The sequence below is a fragment of the Lottia gigantea genome (genome assembly GCF_000327385.1).
Source record: "Lottia gigantea unplaced genomic scaffold LOTGIsca_71, whole genome shotgun sequence".
Taxonomy (NCBI): domain Eukaryota; kingdom Metazoa; phylum Mollusca; class Gastropoda; family Lottiidae; genus Lottia; species Lottia gigantea.
Window position 1 is genome coordinate 367,836 of NW_008710397.1, and position 23,333 is coordinate 391,168.

A 23,333-nucleotide genomic window follows, 5' to 3' on the forward strand; every position below is an offset into this window, starting at 1 on the left:
ATTTCAGCAAACAGAAGAACTACCATGGATTTCAAAAATCACATGGGAAAGGTAGAGACTATGAATTTCAGCATGCAGAACAACTGACAGATTGTTGAAAGATGATCCAATCTCGGACGTAAACCTGGCTCCGCCACTGATATTCCTTGAGTACACGAAGGTCAATGATGCCATAAACAAGTTACTATTCGATCATACCCACTTATTATGTATTTATTGGTAACGTTGTTATGAGTAAAGTTAATTATTTGTATTACTAATATTGTAATGCTGTGAGGTATTATTATGCTTCAAATGAACTTTAATCTCTGTATTTCCAATCCATCGGTCAATCACTGATGTTGTAATTGTAGTACAACTAGATTGTGATTACCACTAAGGTCGTTGTCTTCAGGAAATACAGAGTTTGTATAATATCTTATAAAGCGCTATTCAAAACCTACCATTTCTCGTCATTTCTATATGAGAGTTGTCGTGTTCTCCTCTTTACATTTTGAAATTCTTATCTGTCTATAAACTGAGTTAAGACTGAAATTTTTGGCGTTGAATAAGGTATTGGGAACGGACGTTTTCGTGTTTCAGATTAAAGAAGATGTTGGCGTCTATACCAACATTTGGACAGAAAACCCGGCGGTCGTTTCACTAGAATTTGAAGTGACGCAAGTCTTAACTTACATGGAAGATTTATTTTATTGTCATACAGTTATTACATTTCGGGGAATAATACTTAAAAATCATCTTCTTTTGGAAGATTTGACGCTACTTTAGGCATAAACTTCTGTTTTGATGGTAGTCTGAATGTACGCGATTTACTTGTTTATTTGTAAGTGAGCCACTTCTTCACATGTCAAGGGAAGTAACTAGCTCAAGAATAAAATAAATGAAACAGCTTGGATTCTAAATAACAAAAAGTGGTTTTATCTTGTTACGCAACAAAGGGAACAAAAAGTTGCAAATGTTTCGTTCCTCTAACGTGGTGATGATACTGACTAAAGAGTTGACGAACATAGGAGACACATTTAAATGGGTAGGTAATGAACCAAGGTGGTTTCTCTGGATGTACGTCCACGTGGAAACAATACCACCCACGTTTTCATGGAAACATTACCACTAACGTTCACGTGAAAACATTCCCAACACTACCACTAACGTTCACGTGAAAACATTACCACCAACGTTCACGTGAAAACATTGCCAACACTACCACTAATGTCCACGTGTAAACATTACCATTAAAGTCTACCTGGACAAATAACCACTAAAGTTCGAGCGGAATCATTACCATTAACATCCACCTTTAAACATTACCATTAATATTCTCGTGGACAAAGTACCATTAACGTCTACATGGAAACATTACCATTAGCAACAGTAAATGACACCATAGTCGTGATTTTCTTGTCTTTTTGTTGGAGAGGAAACCATTCAATAACAGACCGACAAATCTCGTTTCTAATCATTTAATAGATAATTTTAATGTTCGTTAAGGTATCTTGAGACCTCAAGGGTTGCTGAACCGAAACCGACTCGTAAGTCTTCAGATAGCCATAAGATCATTAGTTATCAAAAGTACGTTTCAGTGCATTTGGTTCATTTTTTTTTGTTATCCTTTGCACGTAAATTAATGAATATAGTTAATTTGTGATGTCTTGAACATAATGGTAATCAATTTATCAAAGATCGATCCACTTATCGTGGCCGTGTTTCGAGAAATTAGTTTAGTTAATAGTCACCGTAAATTTTCATTCGCATATAAATTAGGCACATAATGTCCAATTTGGCCACCAATAACTGCAACCTAAGTGTTCTTTCTGCTAAAAAGTAATCACGTAACTCAGTAGGTTTTTTTTTCATTTGTATAATGAATTAAAATTTTGATGTATCCATTGCAGAATCAATTTCTTTGTTACCTTTTAAAGAGGTCATCATAGAGATCACCAAATAAACAAAGGCATTGGATCTCAAAAACAAAAAATGGGAGCAAAGTATATACAAAAACTACAAACTTGTAGAGATTGCCTTTGGCAAGAAGATATTTACAGACATTAATAAGGAAAAAATGTCAAGGAACACCATGAGCTCCATCGTCCGAAAATTTGATCCCAAACGCCGAAATAAACACATTGACTACAGTTATGAATAAAATGAGACCAGTTACTCCATTATTCATGGCATTTCTTTTAGACATGTCTTCTTCAGTTTTGGCTTCTCGAGATCCAAGCAGTAATAACAATACTCCGACTGTAACCTGAAATGGAAAGATAGCTGATCACGTCCAAAAACGACAACTTCGGCATATTGTTAGTGAAAGTAGAACTCTCTTGCTTGATTGTCATTTTTGGTGAAATATCTCTATACGGAGCTCAGTTGAAGATGATTTGATTATTTTCATTATCAAATTTCACTCAAGGTGCCCTCACACCAAAGCGATTACCAGTTGCTAATGGTTGAAAGTAATGAAAGTGGTCAGCTCATAACTCAGTTGATAGCTACGGTGCGAGAACCACTTCAGACATATGATACTCACTTGCATAAACACCGACAGTGCGATTAAAACCAGCATGGGTATAAACAACATGTCACGATTTTCTGGTCTAACATCTAACAAAGCTTTTAGTTGAGATGCATTGGCCATCAATAAGGCGAAATCCAGCAAACCTTGGGCAATCGTCTTTCTAACAGCATATGTTCGAAACGTGACCTAAAATACATAGTTGTAAAAAGTGAGATAGCTTCACCATCACTACCACAAACCTTTCAACGGCGGCTACCCCCTGATATTAAATGGCACAATCTGGCCAATCACTGAATTTAAAAATTTGAAATTGGGAGACAGTTGCTTGGGTTATACTGCTTTTGATAGAAAACTGAATCTGGAAGTAGACCACAGCGTTCTTGACCTGCAAACTTCTTATCGATCATAGTTGATGAAAGTCGGCCAATTTCTCGATAATGCGTTTCGAAGTTGACTGCGACGGATCTGATGCGATTCAAATCGACCTATTATTCAGATCAATGTTTTGATGTTTATTTGACACTAACTCATTGAAATAAATACATTTCCAAACGTTTGAAATGTTATGTGAGAATCTGTAAAAGTATTGGAATGGTGTTAGATTTGGCCTTGTGCTGAATTTGAATAATCGATCTGGAGTGTTGTAATGTAAATGTGTCGATGGTGTGTGCGGATATGCAACTCTGTTGTTATTTCATGGTTTAATCGTGTTTTTCATGAGCAGAATGCGAGGTAAAACCGGGTTATGTCCACATTCTTTGCCGATTAGCGGAGATTGGTTTGTAACTGTTGAAATACAGAGTGTTTAAAATACACATGTAAACAAACGACAAATGTTTAATCTGACCACAAAACATTCTATCAATACATGTGTTGATTTCTACACACGATGTTTTGGTTTACTTTTTTTTAATACTACAGAGTAGGCTAGCACTAAATCGGTACCATGGCCCGTATAACTTCCATCGAAAGTTCGTTTTTGTGCAATAAAATTACCAATGGTACAATTGGTTTCCCCATTCACAAGTTACTGTTTGACGGACCTTGTTCCAGCATTTCCAAAGTATGTTTTTCGACGTGTTTCCCATTCATAAATATCATTGATCGTTTGCTTTGGTCAAAAGTTTTGAAGTGTCAAAATGCTAGAAGAAACTGTCATGATTTCTCATTTCGTCATTGAAGGGAAACCATATAAAATCATGTTAATCTTTGGGAATTCCATTCGAAGAGATCACATATTCAAAATCATATTTGTTAAAAATCTCTTAAACAAAAATGTACGGATCAAAAGTTAAAAACTAACTAAGTCAGCAGATCAATACAGTGCGCTAGTTCTTATTTTTTGACAATAAGTTTGGACAAAACCGGAACAAATATTAAAACACGAGAGCAATGATTGACATTCTGTGCTAGATGGTAACTAACATAACTAGTCTGATAGGGGTAAAAACACATTTGAATTGATTTTTGAAAACACAAACTATCCAGTTTCCAAGATTTCAAGAATGATTTCTAAAATCGCATTTTTTCCGTATTTTGTTGGATGTGAGTGTTTTCGATACGAGTGTCAATCGCCATCAGTCAATCTGAGCCCACATTAAGAACTACTGTGATGATCGATCGACTTAATGCTTTACTCAATTATTTTCAACTCTCGATATATTTGATACCATACTGTCCTAAATTAGCCACCGTAAAATACAGACATTAAATAATGTAAATATATTCAATGAAGTAACAGTAATATTGATACGACTTATGATAACTGTCATTACTGTAAATGTCAAAGATATTTATCCAGTACTGATTACAGTGTAATTTAATGTTCATGGAATTCGCTTACTTAGTCATTTATGTAACATTTAAATTTCTAATCCAAATTTCCAAATGAATCTATGTAACCAAAACTTATCTACCATTGCGTGTGACACATTCCACAGTTGTTGGAAATCGGATGAAACAATGTTAAAAAAAAATGTTTCCCATCACTTTAAAGCATTTGTTCGTGCATAACATAAATAAGAATTGTTATTCAATTATTCCTATGGTATGTATTTGGATACATTTATTTCTTAAAAATATTTTGTACACGTCAATAGCAAATACTTTATCAAAACACAAAACAGCCAATAGAAAAAGTACGGTCTGAAGCGAAGTGGTTATTTTTTTTAAATTTGACTATGAAAGTTATTATGACACTAGCATCAATAGAACAATAGAAAAACAAAGCTTACCGTTTCTATCGAAGCTGGGGCCCTTTGTATGGGCATTTCGCTATCCTTTGGTTCAACTGTGGTCGAGCTCATTGTATCAAAATTTGTACTACTTCTATTACTTCAATATTAGCTTTTATCAACGTTTGTAAACCTATCTCAAATATTGTTCCTTGATCATTTCACGTTACCAGAACTATAGTCCATAACAACTTGGTCGGCCACAACTCTCACTTCTAACGTCCAGAGAACAACTGAAAATTGCAACACATTTGAAAATTAAACACAGACTCGTTCGACGATCAGATTTATTTGAGGAAGGAGTTGTTATGCATCCTTGAGATGGTTCATACGACAACAAGACGAATGTCAAGTTCAGGTTAAATTGCCAGGTCATCACAATACCGAGAGAGAATTTAAAAGGATAAATACATGTGTATGGTCGTCTTCACCTCGAAGAATTGATTTCTATTATTTGCTAATCAGCCTTGAAAGGTGTAAATTGACTTTCATGAATTTAACAAACATATCTTAAAGGAATTCGACTCCAGCATTTCATTGCATTAAGTGTGAGGAGTGAATTTTTAGAAAATTCTTTTCCGTGGGAGTCTGCATACCTTTTCTTTCTCATAAAACGTCTCGTATATCTCAGACACAAGTATTTTGGTCTTTGCAAAAGGTAAAGCCAATGTGAAAATGATTAATTTTTGTCTTATTCGAAACCTTGATGTTGGTGATTCTAGAACGATTTACGAGTGCTTAGTGCGAATGTTCACGATTGTCGCCAATATGACAAGATATTACGTGATAGTATATAAACGTTATTTCTGTTGTACCAGAAGACTGTCCTCAAATATGAACATAATAAACTTATTACTTACCAGTTTATTGGTATGTGCCTTCGAAATTGGTGACAGTAGATGCTTAAGCTGAATGCTTAACTGTCTTTGTCATTCCAGATTAACTATGTCATCACTGACATCACCGACCAAAATAGTTGCTTTATTTATATACGTAAACAAAGGTTTATGGCGTGTTCGATATCTAGCAACTATCTTATTCCCCATTTGACTAAATTTATGGTTTTTTATCTTTGACAGGTTTGGTCCGTATTTATTACATGTACGTTTCCCTTATCGCAACACTTTTTTTTCATTTTTCACTTGATATTTGTTGATAAAACACGATCCGTTTTGTAGAAAACACAAAACTCTTTGCTAACAGAACGCAGGATTGATTTCGGTATCTTTCACCAAGAAATCTATTGGGCAAAAAGGTTCTTTCTTTGTTTTTGTTATTTTGTCATAGTTTGTTAGAATTGAACGATGATATTAAACAGTGATATTATGTTAAACAATTTTTTATTGAAAAACAAAATAAACAATATTAAATTAAATAAATTTCATGAAAGAGCGGTAGACATAAAACAATTTTCAATCGTTTGGAACTGAACTCGAGCCTTTTAAGCTTAGCAGATGAAAGTTCGCTTGCAAGAACGGTCAGTAAGAACGGTCAGTAAGAACGGTCAGTAAGGACGGTCAGCAAGAACGGTCAGTAAGAACGGTCAGTAAGAACTATATGTTCATACTTCAATTATTACGGTTACTGACGTAGCAGCACGACTCCAAATGGAAAGTTCGGACGTGCTTGGATGAGAGAGCACCATGTCTACCTCTCTGCGGGTGAACTAGTTTTCCTTGTGCAGGTATGGACGTGGCTTAATGAAAGACCGAAGTGGCACAAAACATGATTTTTCATATGACTTCTTGAAAGACATAAATAAGTTTTGTAATTAAAACTAATGGTACATCGGTAGAACAATGAGCAATATAACGCGAAATATCACATAGAACGTACCACAAACCAGATTTTGTCGGTGTCAATATTGAAAGCACTCAAATATAGTGTTGAAATTATGAAGTCATCTTTTGGAGAAAAATTATGAAATTTGTCTTCCCAGACGTGTATATTATGCAGTTCGCAGTCATTGACTGAAGCGACAGTAGTGTTTCTATTAATCAATATTTGAAAGGAACGAGTAGGGTCCACAAATTTGTCAATGGGTGCAAACAGTACCAAATTCGGAGGGGCAAGTAATATATCTAGAGGGGAAATGGTGTATGATGTTTAGAAGCAGTATTGGAATGAGCAGTACCAGGTATTTAAGAACTCGATGATAGAAACCCCACGCTGAAGCGAAGGTCATTAATAATATTCTGGAAAAGCCGAATGATATCATCAGGATCAGAAAAGAGATCGGCACCCAAAAGCAGTCACTGAGCAAAAAAGCATATCACTTATAAGTGTGAGGTTATCTTTTCCAACACAAAATACTGCTGCGTTTCAACTGTCCGTGGACTGAGCGATTCATAGTAATTATAACAGTCTGGAATAGTCACTAGTGTTGGAGGATTAGGAACCTGTTTTCCAAATGTATCCGTGGTGAAACCATGAGATGACGTCTCATATTCGTGTAAAATATCATTTAACTGACCAGTGACTTCAGTGAAGTCTGGTCTAGCCTCTATATCTTTATTCCAACAGGCTAGCATTAAGGAATATCTGAAGAGATGAAACGAAAAAAGAAATTTTGATGATATCAATCCGAACGAAAGATCCATAGATGATGTTTATGCGCCAAATTCATCCGTGTAGTACGAGCTAGCTTCAATATAACGAGCGCCAATTTTCAATCAGACGTCTGTAATTCTAAGAAAACTAAGCGTTTGATTACATCACCATCGCAATATCTGCTTATATTATGAAGTCCGATAGTTTTAATGGAATTGCAGGAACCACAGACCTCTGATTAAAAATTGGTATGGTACAAATTGATGATATCAGTGTCTCCGATACAAATAAAATGTTAAAAAAAAAACTCTTTACAATCCCTATAATCCACAAAAGAAAATGATTGTCCGTTTGAATATAAATACTATTAATGTAACGTTACTTACAGCGTGTCGTCGCTAAACCATGGTTTTCGTAGTCTTCTTCCACTCCTCAAGTATGCAATAACATCCCAACCTTCCACTCCGGGATACGGAGTTACTCCCCTTGTTAATAACTCCCAAATTACCACAGCGAGCGACCACTAAAATTTAAATTTATCAACTTCAGGCATATTTTATCTTCTGCCATTACAAAAACTGGTAACGTAGAAAAATCGAGTTGAACCATGCCCCGCCCCTTGAAAAGAGCTTTACCCCCGCTCCTTTTCAATTTTTGTCCCATCAATGTACATAGTGAAAGAAATTCAGGTGAGAAAGCTGGAAAATTCGGTTACTCGTATCCCCCCTTTCAACTAATATATCGCCACTGATGGGTGCATAAAATTATCATTTCAAAATTAGTTTATAAACAGCAATTTTTAGCGATTGTCAAGACGCAATCACTACCTAATCGAATATCAATATATTAATATATGGTAATAAACTTATTATACAGCGTAATTCAGATTTTACAGATATCACTTAACTTTCAGAGAAAACTGTACAATACCCAGTATAATTTTAACAAGAAACGCATGCTCTTAGTTCAATAAACCGAAACTGTGCATTTTGAACAGTTTAAAATGAAAAAAAAAACGATTCATATCATTGTCTCTTCAAATCGTAGACGTAAAAGTTGAACACTTACGACATCGGACTTGGAGCTGTACGTCCCTCTTTCTATACTCTCAATAGCCATCCAACGTATTGGTAATTTGGTCTTTTTATTCTCACTATGATAATAACCTTTTTCATAGATATCTCTTGTTAAACCAAAATCGGCCACTTTCACATGGAAATGATCATCTAACCTAAAAAATATTTAAAAAACTAATGAAGTCTTTGGGGCCTTGGTTGGTGGTCGTGGTTCTCGAGGGTAGGGACATCAGGAAGTATTCAATTCTGGAACATCAGAATTTAAATATCCCTGTCTAGAATAAAAGAAAATATAATATAAATTGACTTAAAAATATCAATATTGCGATGATGTAGGTCGACCCTCAGAATATTATCATATTTTGAAAAAAGGTTTACGAAGCGAATACTTACATACAGTTTCTAGCCGCTAGATCTCTATGTACAAATTTTAAACTTCCCAAATATTCCATACCGCGACTTATATCAATAGCAAACATTATCATCTGATTTAAAGATATTTCCTGAAATTATGACATCAAAACCAGATTTCAGAACTTCATTTGGATACAACTTTTTTTTTTAAATGTCTGATTTTCAATTTTTTCCACAGCTAGTACTGACCTTACATAAGATATATCTTTTGTTTTTATTCTGTTCGACCGAGCTGTAAATGGGTAAGGATTATCTTGGAAAGTCCAATGGTCAAAGCCAGAGGGACCAGATCGTAAGAGGCCTAAGAATTTCTGAATCTTGCCTTCTTTAACTAAGCATTAACTTTGTATCGTCATATAACTTATTTCATCCAGACTCCCTTTGTCTATGCACAGCTTCGACAGCCTCGTCGTAGACAGGAGAAGTCGTGGCGACAGAGACTAATTATGATTATGAAATTTCATACTTTTTCCTCGTCCGAAACATATTTCAGCAAGTCTCCATTGCCCATAAATGGTAATATGACCAAGGGCGAACTATCCTTGGATAATGTTATGCCTATTAGCTTCAAAACATTGGGATGCTCAAAATCTTTCATCAGCAAAGCTTCTTCTACGAATTCTTTCAGATTAATTTCTCCAGCATCGGTATCTAGAAAACAGAATCATTACATGTGAATAAAAGTTCACATGGTGTAAATTTGGATAGGATGTCGAGCTGGTCATGCATTATCGATACGATCTTAGTCTTCTACACCTAATTGCGCAAATGAAGACGGTCTGTTGAAATCAAGACAACATGCTCTCATGTTAAATATAAGGCCGTGGTTCGCCATTTTCGGGGGCTACTGATTAGCTTATCTTAAAAGTTTCTGAGAGTAAAGGACGATTGGTCAAACGGGTGGTGAACTTGTCTTAACTGTTTTGGTGTCCCTTTTTGTTATTTGTATACCATACGCTTTCTCACCTTGTAGCGTTTTTACAGCTACTTTCAGTTCTATGTCATCTTCCTCCAGCAAAGTCCCTTCACAAACACAACCAAAGTTGCCTGAAAATATAAACCATTAATTTTGATTAGCGAAAAGATAACCACTTTTAAGAGAATTTTGATTAGTTAGTATATGGATTCTATTGAACATGCTTAAAGAAAATTTCGTCAGATCGTGGATGGCACGTGTCTTAATCTGCTGAAAAACATGACAAAAAATATTCAGACCTTGATTTTTTATCTTATTTTTTGACAACGATTGTTGAGCAGACTTGCAGACACTGTCAAGAAATCTAGGTCCCATGGGCAGGGTAACCGTTTTCACTCTCTTGGCAAGAGATATGTCACCGCGGCTTCCATTTTTTCTACGCCTACGTGGCCAATTTATGTATCATTCTCTTATTCTGAATAAAATTGCCTCTACCTGCACCAATAACTTCTCCAATAATAAGTTTTTCTCTATTTATGAACAAATTTGCCTTTTCAATATTCATAATTGTTGATGCATCCATCAGACGTTTAACTTGTTGCACTCCGCTAATAATCAAATGGCTGTCTGCAGCACCTAAATAAGCAAAAAGTAATACTTGTTAAGCAAAAACACCAAAAGAAAGGAATATTATTCAAATGACCATTATCTGGTATTTCAATATATTAAACCGAACATTTATATATTTATTTCTCTCGAAAACCAAACATTAAAAGAATTGTAAAAACGTTTAAATTTTTGTGTATCGTGGACACTGTTAGTATCGATTTGCACCATGACCATTTCAATCAGACGTCTGTGGTGTTTGCAATTCCACTAAAACTCATCGTTTTACAACGTCAAGTTATATACTATAGATATCGCAATTTAGACGAAATTGACGTCAACAACCACTTAATTTTAGTGAAACTACAAGACCCGAGGACGTCTGACTTAAGATTGGAAAGGGGATGATTTTTAGAAAACCTCTTTAAAATCATTTTTAATACTAGGAAGGTAGACATCTATTAATCATTGCATATTCTGGGTCATATGTTTTCAGACATATTTCATATCTAGAATTTTACACATTATGTACTTACTTTCAGACATTTCAATAAACATATGTCGCATCTTGTCGTCCTTTTTCTGTCTACAGACACACCATATCAAGCAAGCTATCAGAATGATACAGACAACCACAGACGTGGCTACTCCAACTACTATAGCATATTGTGTTATTTTTTTAGGTATGTCTGGTACTTCCGGTGATATTTTGCCTTTCGGATTTACAAATATATTACCAACTTTATAATAACGATTACCCACTTTCACCTAATAAAATAATAGTGAAAATAATGGTTATATGACAATTTTTGATGTGGCTCTCGGGGATAGCATATACTATAGGCGGACATCGTCCCCATTCATTTGTAAATCAACAATGGTGCTTGCTATGCGAGGTATTATCACAAAATCATCTTGGCTAGTTGAAAATACTAACGAGAAGACAAAATAAAATACACATAGTCAAGAACAAAAATAGAAAGAATGGGATTTAAACAAACAGATATAAGGCGCTGATGCGGATCTAAATCATCATTCTCTGTCCCTGGTTCCCAACCTTGGTGTAGGACTGGTGTCGGGGGTGTGGACAACTGTTGAAGGAGAAGTTTATTATATTATTATATTATATGGTTCCAAAGAGAACCGTAACAGCCTCCCACTGAGCATCATATTGCGGCCGTATGATTATATATCCATTATTATGTGTGATTATTATGATTATTATGATTTACAATGTTTTGAATGGCAATTGTTTTGGGGGTGTGAAGGCTGAAAAAGGTTGGGAACCGCTGCTTTATGTAATCACCAGTAGATCAACTACCATAGGAACTGGTTGAGTCCACGGGCCCCCACCTCCAGAAAAATAAAATACATAAATGAGTGAAAGCATTTTCAAACCAAAAATCTTTTAATCTTTCATTTACAGGCATTAAATTGACTTATCTAGAGGTCTCAGAATGCAAGAGAACATCTATAATAAAACAGATTTACAGATAGCTGATCCACTGGTAAACTCTTTGTAAAGACGTAACTGTATATAAACGCAAACCAAACCATCTGTGGTGCCGATCCACCACAGTCTATAACACGTGGACTTACCTGGACCACAAATTGAGTCTCATTGACCGCTGAAGTAAGATTTGGTCTACATGATACTGCTTCCTCGCCCAATTTGATAACAGGACATGTGATGTTTGTACCGGCACTGCTAGTGATAGTAACTTGAATTTCCTTAGTTTCAACTTCAGATTCTTTAATATTGGTACCCTGAAACATATTTATGTCTGAAGTCAGATAAATCCCTTGTTAAATCTTGCTGACCTGATGAGGATTTATGTCAGAAACACACACCAGCAGCAAGAGATGAATATTTGTCAGTTAGATTTGAGCCAGATTCTTGGTATAACCATTGCCACATGTTTAGATTTGTTGACGAAGGAACTACGACCAGCTGGGTTCCTCTGGTCATACCAGCAAATGGGAAATAGGCACCATGCAAATTACCTTCCATTTCAGCTATACAATATATTTTTAGAATTCTTACTGATGTGGAATTAACACCAACTATAATCTGTTTCACCAACAGATCGTTGACTGTAAGGAAACAAATTTTATGTTTAGATGCGATGGATTCATACCTTAATGCTAAGATCATTTTCTAGGCTATCCACCAGTCCGTCCTTTGGAACAGATGAAAATTCTGGATCTGGATTAACTTTAATCTGACTTAAATTAGGATGGGTTTTAGCAAAGTCCTGAAGTTCCTTGACACCATCCATTATAAAGTAAATATCACCGCTGACAGATGTGTCATTAGGAACGACTGATGTCAACCCGGGTGTTTTACAGATCATCGTTGTGGATGTCCTTGCTTTACAATCCTGAAAATTCAAATTAAATTTAGGAAATGACGAATAAGTAAATGAAAAAATAAGAAATAAATAAATGAAGTAAATGAAGAATTGATTAGTAATTAATGAAGAATAAGAATTGGAACATTTCGAGTAAGAAAATAAAGAATTTAAGGATAAAAGAAAAAACCTTTTTTATGAAGCTGATACACTCTTCCTACTGGAAGGTTATACAATGTTTTACCTCTGCCTCTGGTTGAATCTCACTATTGTCTAGAGTAATACCGAGCCTTGGATTAGCTATTACATTCAAATTTGTTCCTTCAACATTGACATCCAAACCACCACTATAAAAATTAAAAGATCCATTTGTAAAAGGATGGATTCAGAATTTGGATCATGATATTGATAGATATGGAAACAACTGCTATGAATGAGTACTGGTGCACAATTACCAATATTCCTGAGGACAGTCTCAAGTGATCCATTATAAATCACAAAACACTGCAAAGATCTGACATAATGTGAAATGTACGGACCAATGCCATGGTCTTTTGTCTCGCTTTGCCATCTCTGGAACCCCTTGAAGGTCAATACGTCGATCCAGAGCGGAACCAAGCAAATGACGTCAGGTAAAGAACCAATGATTGTGCTATAGAACCTCACGAAAACTATCCATTATACCTCTTAATGCTTCTCCGAGGATGTACATTTGTTATCTGTGGGTCTTTCCAATAACAAAATGTTCCAGTGGTCTCAGCTAAGACGGCATTCTCCATCATCAATGCTAATGTACCACATCCGATTGATTCATTAGTGTTTCTGTTCTGTTGATTTTGCTTAAGTGGTTTGGTCGTGCACAGTAAAACTGTATCATTTATACTAGAACAGAGACAACATCTTATTATATACAATAAAGACCAACGGAGTAAACGACCAGGGAACAAAACAAAAAAGAGAGAAAACAGAAAGATAACAACCATAATCATTATAAACTCAAAATTCGGTAAGGTGCCAATACACTAGTTCATATCATGAAATGACTTAGGCTTGTTCACCAGCTGGTCCTTGTTCATTTATCCTCGCCAGATTATCGGTACCCATTTGCAGCTTGGTCGTTTTTTTAAATTTGCTTCGACTTTAAATCCATTTAGTTTCTCTATGTGTTTTTCTTTACAATTAATTTAAAAATCCGTTACCTTCTTATTTGACACTGCAAACTTAAATCTTTGATTTTAATATCAACTCTTTTAGTTAAATCAAGGTTCTTCCCTATTACTGTAATGTTGGTACCACCAGATTCTGGACCAAGTTCTGGATTAAAACTAGTTATACTGGCAGACTGTAATATATCACAATAATAATAAGTAATAATTCTCACGCTCTAACTGACGGACCTCCAGTTTCAAATAACATGATTTTGATATCAGTCGGCAGTGCCTACAGCTGACAACTTTTAGTCGCAGTATTCACGAGTTCCACTTTGTTTCCTGCTATCAAGGGTGTAAAGGAACGTTTCAACCTGGTACCTTATGGGTGCGAATAGTCTGAATGTATGGATTGGAAATAAAACTGAATACCTTAAAATAGAAATAAAGCTTGGAATTATTACCACTATTCACCGAACCTTTCATATGAGGACTGCTCTCTGTATCATTTATATCAACTGTTACAGCACATTTTTCTTCTTTGGACGCACTTTCAGTCTTACAGACTATCCTATAAAATACATGTACATGTAATATGAATAGACAAACGAAAATGAGTCTCTTATGTGGACGTTTACTTGCCATCTTCCAACAACTACCTAGTCGAGTTGTCTAGTCATCATTACGAGTATACAAAAGATAGGGAAGGAACTTACGTTGAAGAGGTTGAAAGTGCATTGTTGACAATACATGGTACTGAACACAATTTGACAGATCTGTAAGCTCTCACGCTATTCCCTAAATAATTACCATGTATTTTAATACGATTGTTTCCTGATTTAACGCCATGGTTGGGATCTATCTATAATAACGAGTAAAACAACATTTTACAGGGGGTGTTGGTATCAATTTTAAACATTTTTTTTTACTAAATACTGTCTCTATATGAGTTTTTTTTTTTTTTTAAAAAATACTTTCAAGGGAATTTTGTTAGTTACATGCGATCTTCAGACAACTGATAACTTATAATAAAGTACGCTTTTGAAAATGAATTTTAGCTTTCTTCTTTCTATGAAGCGATGATGTGGCATAGAGCTAGTAAAGAGCAGCTCTTGTAACCACAACAGCAACAACGTCAATGATAGATTAAAAAATGTCTACCATTCGTTCCGATATAAATCTCACTTACAGAAGTTATTTCTGGTGGACATGTGTTTTCTAAACCTCCAGTATTTCTGTCTGTGGCAAAGCATTGACCCTTAAACCAAACACACATAAACTTGCTATCCTGGACACAAGTACTACAATTCAAGTTTTTTTGACAATAATCCAATGATATCTTCACGACCTATAAAATGAATTAATCACATACAAATATTTTACAATCGATTGGTGGGTGATACTTGGTCCAAAGATGGCGTCTGATTTTGCTATGTAACTTTAAGGAACAGATGCGCCGTTTTTATGACCAATCGTTCTGTAGACTCAGAGACGGGAATTTTTTTTAGCTAAGCCATTCAGTGTTCATACTTGACCGTCGAAATTTTAGCATTCAAATCCATGTGTGACCAGAATTATCCGCGTTTGAATGTTAAAATGGCGAGTCGTCATCTTAAGATATTCTGTGACATAGAAAAGACATATATAGAAATAATGCGTAAAATTCCTGGTTTGAAGTATTCTTAAAGAGATTATGCGATTTTCGAACAAACCATGCCGCGTCTGTCCCTTTAACAAACCTTAGCAAGACATAGTATTGTCTTGATTTCTTTATAGATAATTTGACCTAGAGGACGAAAATATTCTCCTTTCTGGAACACCCGACGACACTATGGCTGGCTTTTTTAGACTCTGGATTCATTCAGTTCATCTAGTCCAAACAGCTTGTTAGTTCATTTCACTCCAATAATCCGATGAATGTTTATATCAATGGACAACATTTTTATACGAGGTGTGTCAAAAGATTAAATACTATATAGTACCTTGTTCTCTGTTATTGTATAAGCTGTCTTGGTTTTTGTATTTATTTCAACATCTGCTAGGAATCCATTCTTCTCATTGGGAATTTCAAACCAATATTTTTCATCCTAAAACATTAATCGGGTTTAACGATTCATTAAATTTTGAGAAAAGACAACCAATATTAATTAATATGGCCAGATTTATTTGTGGTCGCCATGGAGCAGTCATCCACAGATTACTGAGGAAGTTGGTTACACAATGGAGTCAGAAAGAAGGTACAAACACATACAATACAGTCATGTTTAATGAAGAAAAATTATCTGGCCGATGCTTCTTGCACCTGCTTTCAGCTATTAAAAACCATTATTTACCAATTGTATTTTCATTATAGGAGACTGACGAACATTTTCAATATTTTTTTAAGCTTATAGCAAAGCCAAAGACTTTCATCGCTTGAAGTCGCAGTCCAACAAAAATCAAAATTCTGATTTTCCCAACAATATGCTCATTTCAAATTGTAACATGCTTTTTAAATGGTTATTGATACCTTTGTTTTGTAGTAATAATATAGTTGACCAGGGTTCGTTGATATTATAATATGTAACTGACCATCAACAGGAAATGGTATAACTGATGTTATAAGTTGATTCTTTACTACCTTAACTGGATTGAAATCTCTGCCTTCTTCAATTGCTTCAAGTGCATTATTATAGCCTTGCTTACATGAGGAGTTAGTCTGGAAAAGATATTTTGGAATACACATTTCATATGTTTTCTTAACTATTATTGATATACTATCTTGTTATGGCGCAGTGTTTTTTGTGTTCTTTGTGTCATACAATGTACTTTCATTACCTTTTGAGAAAGGAAGAATTTCACATCCTCAAATTCTATACAACTATGGGGAAAGAATATCTATTTTTTTACTACCAATTATAAAGCTTAAAGGGACAGCTGCGCCATAGGTTTGACCAACCGTACCTAGGACTCAGAAACGGAAATATTTTTATTTTTAGCTGAGACAATCAGCTCACCGTCGATATTGGAGTCTTCAAATCCATGTGTCTCCAGAATTATTCTGTATACATGTATATATAAATAATTCCTAGTTGAGTTATCTTTGAAGCGATCACGCGATATTCATGCAGTTGTATTACTCCTGGGGACTATTTACATACATTCAAGACTCAAGTCAACCCCAGAAAATGGCGAACCTGTCCCTGTAATTTCAGCTACTGTCAATTCCTGAGCCGATAATTTTACTGGATACTGGCTTGTTCATATGGGAGAATCTTACCATCCCTTCCTTCGAAACCTAACTCGAACAGTTTCCATGCCTTCATATAAGAATGATAACAATAAAAACAAACTTACCATATCATTATAACCAACTGTTCCGTGTCCTATGACCCATTCAGATGCAGTAACAAAGGTTTCGAGTCCACATTTTGATGAAAGAAAGTTCATGTCTTTTGTAATTTCCTCCATTCTGAACATACATACACTCGATCCGAACTTTTCATCGGGGATATGAGTTCCCTTGTCTCTATTGTAACCAAAACTAACAACAAGGCTTTCATGTGAGGGATGCTCGTACAATTTCCCTGCGATTGCCAAATTATACTTTTTTTCATGTGTTTTACTATTGCCTTCTGATCTTTTCTCTGTACATGAGATAGGGATAGCAGTAAATGGATAAACAGATGTCTCGTTATACCAAATACGAAACAGCCAACTTGAAGTACCATTTTTACCCCTTTTATTAACGAGGAAGTACAATCCATCTTTAAATTGGAATCCGTATACAAAATGCACTTTAACGTCTTTTCTAAACTCGTCCGAAATCCGAAGCTTTCCATTGGATCCAGCTTGCAAATAAGTTAAATGTCCAGAAGCAATCTTTCGGAAGGACAAAAGGTCGATTTGATTTTCAAGTGGTTGAGATATTCCCATGACAAGCTCGCTATGCTTTCTTTGTGATGGAGGTAAAAATAATGCCACAACACTTCCATTTGAACCAACAGTATCACCCTTGTTATTTCGAGAAGTTAACATAGTAAAATTTGATATATTGTTTAAATTATGGTATGTACACGATCCCTTGTCTGAAACTCCACAAACTAGGAGTTTACGAGTTCTATAATCTATTTCTAAGACTCTACTTTTACAAGTTTTACAAATTTTAATCTGATTGAGTTGCTTTAAATTGGAGTTCAGACGAGCTAAATAAAAAGATCCTGCCGCGTATACATTCCCTGTTATATTGTCTACAGCAATCGAAGTCGGTTTAAATGATAGTTTTGTTTCGTTTATTATTAAGCCATTTGTAAATGTAGTCCATTGAGTTTCTACAAGGAATACCAGTAAGAAATGGTGAACCACGTACATTTCGTCAAGTTATAGAGATTTTGATATCTTCCTCTGTCATATTCCTTCTACAAAAACAAAAAGATCTGATTAAAATCTAATCTAATGAATAATACCATTATTATTTATGATCTTAATAATGTTCAAGTCAACTGCAGTTATTACTTACGACAACATAATATCGATAATAATAAACTTATGATTGTTTTATCGTTTTTGCTGCATTGTAGGCGAACCGGACACCTGGTTGTTGTTCCGAAAAAAGTAATATGGATAGCTGGAATTCATGATGAATAAAGAAAGGACATATCTTGACTAAAGATATCTTATTTTTTCTAATGAATTTAGCATGTATTCTTAATCATATCATTCTGTTCTTATTGTATATAATTAAGAGTTTTAACCAAACATAAATGTCCATGTATGTAAAGTCTGGATAAACAAAAGAAGAATGTTGGACCTGTCTTGATCGGTCGCTCATTGTAATTCTGGTGGCAATCCTCTTCTAATTTAGCTAATTATGAATTAATTATAGATATGTGGGACAAACTGGTATTTTCAAGTCATTAGAACACCTTTACTTTCTATTCATATAAGTATTAGCATTTTCATTTTCATAAATGAAAACAAAGGAACCCATCTTTAAGAAGAGTTAAAGTCAAAAAAACATCATTTTCTAACTATTTTCACGCGTTGAGATCCTTGAATGGGGCATTTCCAAAGTGATATATTAAATTGTGAAGTAAAGTACTTGTAATCGTTATTTTCAGCAAAATTTGGGATATTGGACATCCTCTATAAATGTGTACCATTGTTTTTTTTAAAAATAAACCAAAATTCACTCATTTTTTTACATGCAGATGGTTAAATTAACAAAATGAATTATTTTTAGATTAAAAAAAATTTGTGTGTGAAATTCTAGAATTTGATGAAGATTGCATTTGACATGATGTCACGATGTAAGATATTTCTAACAGCCGTCGGAAAAAACAGACTAGTTTAATAAGAATAAGATTCAGTTACTTCCAATATTGAAGCATCCAGGTGTTATGTTATTAATAATACATCTGTTTTCCACAATATTTTATCAGAGGAGCAAACTATTAAACTCAAATACGCTCAAGAGTATATGTGTATTAGGCATAATTACATCTGTGTTCTGAATCAGTTTTTCTATAAATCATTATATGGAAGAGCCGAATAGTTGCCACAGAATTATTGAGGACAGTTGAGCCATTATTTCTACCAATCATACTTTAGTCTGCCAATAAGTAATGGTGTTCACATCACACCGTCAAAATCTGAGCCTTCAAGTCCATATGTGTCCAGAATTATCAGCGTTTGAATGGTCAAATGACGAGTCGTAATTTTATGATATTCTGTTATACATAGAAAAGACATATATAGACTTCTGAAGACTATGTACATATATTCAAGACACAAATCAAGCCCCCCCCCCCCTCCAAAAAAAGGCGCGTGTAGAGGGTAGAGGGCACAAACATCAAACAGATATCTAAGAACTCATTGCTAAGAAATTTGACACTGGGGGACGACCGCCGGCCAGCCAAATTTCCGGGGTGAGATCACATTCCAGAACCTCTTTTCCCTGCTCTCTCAGTTTTAAGTCCTGCTTTTCTGTTACAATTTGACTATATAAAACTAGAAACTCCTTACAATATGCAATAACAATATTTAGCCAGGGCTATGGCATTATCCATTGCTGATACGATTTCTTTATACACGACCTACTATACCAGAAGTTATTTACACTTAATAACTTATAACCTTTCTTAGATTTCATCGTTTGATTTTCTATTGTAATGTGTTGATATAAAAGATATTTGAAAATAGAAAATATAGTGTCAAACTAACCTCAACACATCCCCAGTAAATAACATCCGTGTTATAATGAGATTTGGTTTTCAGTTCAGTTTAAAATGATTACTTCTTTTCGAATGGACATAATATTCAAAATCTCAAACTTAGTAGTAGCCAATAGTAGTATATATTCATCAATGGACTTACCTGGTATCATAACTAGACAACAGAATCCATCTATAGATAGCAAACTTCAATTTTTAATAGAAATTTGCCTTATTAGATGACAAATCGGTAATTCTCGTGGTTTCATTTTTATACAGTACATTGTTACATACAAATTGAAATCATTGATAGTTTCCGGTACAGAAGGATAAGAACCTAGATATTACGATTATTTAAATATTCACCAAGTTAAGAAATACATCTTCATCGAATATAGAAAGCGGCATTGTGTACCAATTTACAGATTACAAATTACTTACAGCATGTCGTAATGCAGTGTCAGAAATATAGATAAACCATACTTTACACCAATATTAACTAAAACACACATTTGGTTAGATCTTGGGAGAAATTCATGTCTTCACGTTAATGGATTTTCACGTCGTTGATGTGTTCTGGTCGATGCTAGTGAAACCTAACTGCTCTAAGATTTAACTGGTCCGCCATTCCATCTAAAGGTATGCTATAAGCGAACACACCAGGGGTGCAGCCGAGGTCCCCAGTATATTTTGACAGTAAGACTGGCACGGGCACACGTTTTCAACCATGACGATAATCACGTGCGGAGCATGCAATTGAAAGGAAAAGGAATCTGTTTGATAATGACCGTCTGTCTTGCAGTTGCAGACTATAAAAATATCGGAGACAATTATCAAACTTGATTGATATTATAAATCCCGTCGGCGACACGATAATCTTGTCGTGGAAGCACGGGCACACGCGAGATTCTACTCAAGATTCGGGTCGGAGACAAAAATCTCTGACCAAGACCGCTCGTGTGCCGCATCTTAAAGGAACGTGATATCTATACAGACTATCACCTTAAATCTTATTGAACATGCTTTCACTAGGCGTGAATAAAATATTGTTCTCAAGTACGCTAAAATATTCCGGTATAACCATAAAGTACTTCCGCCCTTCATGGACTTTAACTAGATCATATTTAACAGGTCCATACCACATATCCTCTATAGTTAAGTGCGTTATTCCTAGCGACCGATCCCGTTAAAAAAGTCCAATTTAGATAGACAGATAGAGCAAACGTTTTTGTTAGATTTTTCCATTCATGAACGTAAAATGTACACAGATCTGATCCCACCCTGAATTAATGTAGTTCTTGTTTATATAGCAGATAATTTATTCCCTTAAGTTTTAAGGACAATAAACAAAGACAAACATTTTTACGAAGCCGTTTTTACATACAAGCATTGTGTAATCATACAAGAACAGTCGAACTTCTTTACTGCGTTATTTGTAGTGCCGTCCACTTTACTTTGGTGGTTCCGATTATCAGTATTTTGTGTACCCGTACTTCAGGATATGTGTTTAACACTCAAATTTCGGCTTTCATTCACGATTTAAAATCAGTCTGGTCATTTAATACTGAATGATGAAAATTGTAAGCGTGTGTATCGATATAACAGTCTACATATGAATCGCTTTGCAGTCGTGACGTTCCCCATATCGTTGTAGTGCAAAAGGGGAGGCCAATGTCTCTTTCCAGTTAAAATTTCCTTCTTGCATACTGCATAATTTCGTGAGCAGAAAAGTAGGACATAAAATTTACTCCATTGATGTGAATAATGGTGGTTGTAAGATATGGCTATAAATACTATAGAATCGTGAAGATAACAAGCCGAGCTAACAGTGGCATGTGTAATTATTTAATGTCAGAAGTCAAAGACTTATCTTTCAGATTATTATTCTACTGCCTTTCATTTGTTTCTAGACTGCAACTAGTCTGAAAAGCTCTAAAACAGGCACATGCGACTAGATGCCATTATAATCAGTCCAAGCCTGAGGATTGCGTCCTAGCTTTTCAGAATTGTGAAAAGTTAAACGATACTCGGACAATCGCTTATTTATGCCCCCCCCCCCTCCCCCCCTCCCCCCCTTCCGCCTGAGAAAGGTTATATTTTGAAGAGAAAACGATTCATCTTAGGTCATTAAGAATCCGTTGAATTGGGGGGATGGGCGGCTCTGGCAGCCCCAAGACCCCCGGCTCACTATGGATAAGCACCTCCAACGCACTCACGCGTTAGACATGTTTCTCTCTAACTTAACGTTTACCACGCTATAATTTACATTAAATGTTAGCACATACTAAAATCGTACAGTTACCTTATAACGGCAACGGCAATGCGTAAAACCTTAACGTGTAAAATACAAATAGCATAAAGTGTTTTAAAGATATCTTCTCGCAACAAGAGATCTCAATGTTATTTCTCATTTAGAAACACTACATTATAACGAAAGTACTTACAATATAACCTTTCTTGTCAACGTTAACGTTGGACGCAGTAACAATTTTGAAATATAATACATGCATGAATACTGAATAAAAGCTTCCTCAGAGTGTTCTAATACTTCTCAGAGAAAAAGAGGCGTAAAATCTAACCTTATAACTAAAAATAATTCCGCTTAGCAACTGATATATTATAATGAATCCTAAGTTTCAATGATGTTCTGATAAACTCTGTTTAACAAAGAAATACACCAATGTTATATTGATAATTAGTCACCATCCGTTATAAATTCTACATATCCTGAGAAGTTTATATTATATCCTCTTTTAACTTCCATCGTGTTCAACACTGTACTGTTGTAATAAGATCCTTTTACTTCCCCGTTCTTGTTTATTTAATCAATGAGAACAAATCGTCCCAAATCTCTCGATGGTCGACAATTTATTAAGTTGAAATATGTTTTCATACCTCTAATTTAAATACTCTAAGAGAATTTGTTTAATTGTTAAGTTCTGTACCAGAAATAGTTTGAGTTCTACACCAGACATCGTCTGTCTGATTTCTTTACCAGACATAGAATTGTACAAGACATAATCTGATTTCGGGGTACCAGTCATGGTTCTGTAGCAGACGTAATCTGAGTTCTGTACCAGACATAGCTGCATCTGTAGCAGACATAGTCTGAGTTGTGTAGCAGACATAGTCTGAGTTCTATAGGCCTACACACTGCATGTGATCTGTGACATAGTTCTGTAGAAGACATCTTTCTGTGGCAAAGAACTGTTCAGAGTTTTGTACTAGGCATAGTTCTGTACAAGACAAAGTTTTGTGAGATGTTTTGTGGACAAGATATAGTTCTGTACCAGACATAGCCCGAGTTCTGTACCAGACATAGTTCTGTACCA

At 35.1% G+C, this 23,333-nt stretch overlaps 3 protein-coding genes across 3 annotated transcripts; all 3 read right to left on the reverse strand.

The window, feature by feature from the left end:
• Nucleotides 1–2,062: 2,062 nt before the first annotated feature.
• LOTGIDRAFT_130846 (hypothetical protein) lies at nucleotides 2,063–2,686 on the reverse strand (the record flags this gene model as incomplete). The annotated part of the gene is made up of 2 exons (XM_009065833.1): nucleotides 2,063–2,248; nucleotides 2,528–2,686. Coding segments are annotated over 2 exons (345 nt in total), but the record flags the coding sequence as incomplete, so codon positions are not given.
• A 4,339-nt stretch (nucleotides 2,687–7,025) lies between these two features.
• LOTGIDRAFT_130764 (hypothetical protein) lies at nucleotides 7,026–9,834 on the reverse strand (the record flags this gene model as incomplete). The annotated part of the gene is made up of 6 exons (XM_009065834.1): nucleotides 7,026–7,290; nucleotides 7,686–7,822; nucleotides 8,368–8,530; nucleotides 8,769–8,878; nucleotides 9,256–9,440; nucleotides 9,756–9,834. Coding segments are annotated over 6 exons (939 nt in total), but the record flags the coding sequence as incomplete, so codon positions are not given.
• On the reverse strand, nucleotides 9,756–18,160 carry LOTGIDRAFT_167952 (hypothetical protein; the record flags this gene model as incomplete). The annotated part of the gene is made up of 14 exons (XM_009065835.1): nucleotides 9,756–9,836; nucleotides 10,201–10,341; nucleotides 10,848–11,079; nucleotides 11,911–12,078; nucleotides 12,450–12,692; nucleotides 12,907–13,009; nucleotides 13,347–13,544; nucleotides 13,862–14,004; nucleotides 14,243–14,381; nucleotides 14,527–14,672; nucleotides 15,000–15,158; nucleotides 15,793–15,897; nucleotides 16,320–16,508; nucleotides 17,147–18,160. Coding segments are annotated over 14 exons (3,061 nt in total), but the record flags the coding sequence as incomplete, so codon positions are not given.
• Between the last annotated feature and the right edge of the window lie 5,173 nt (nucleotides 18,161–23,333).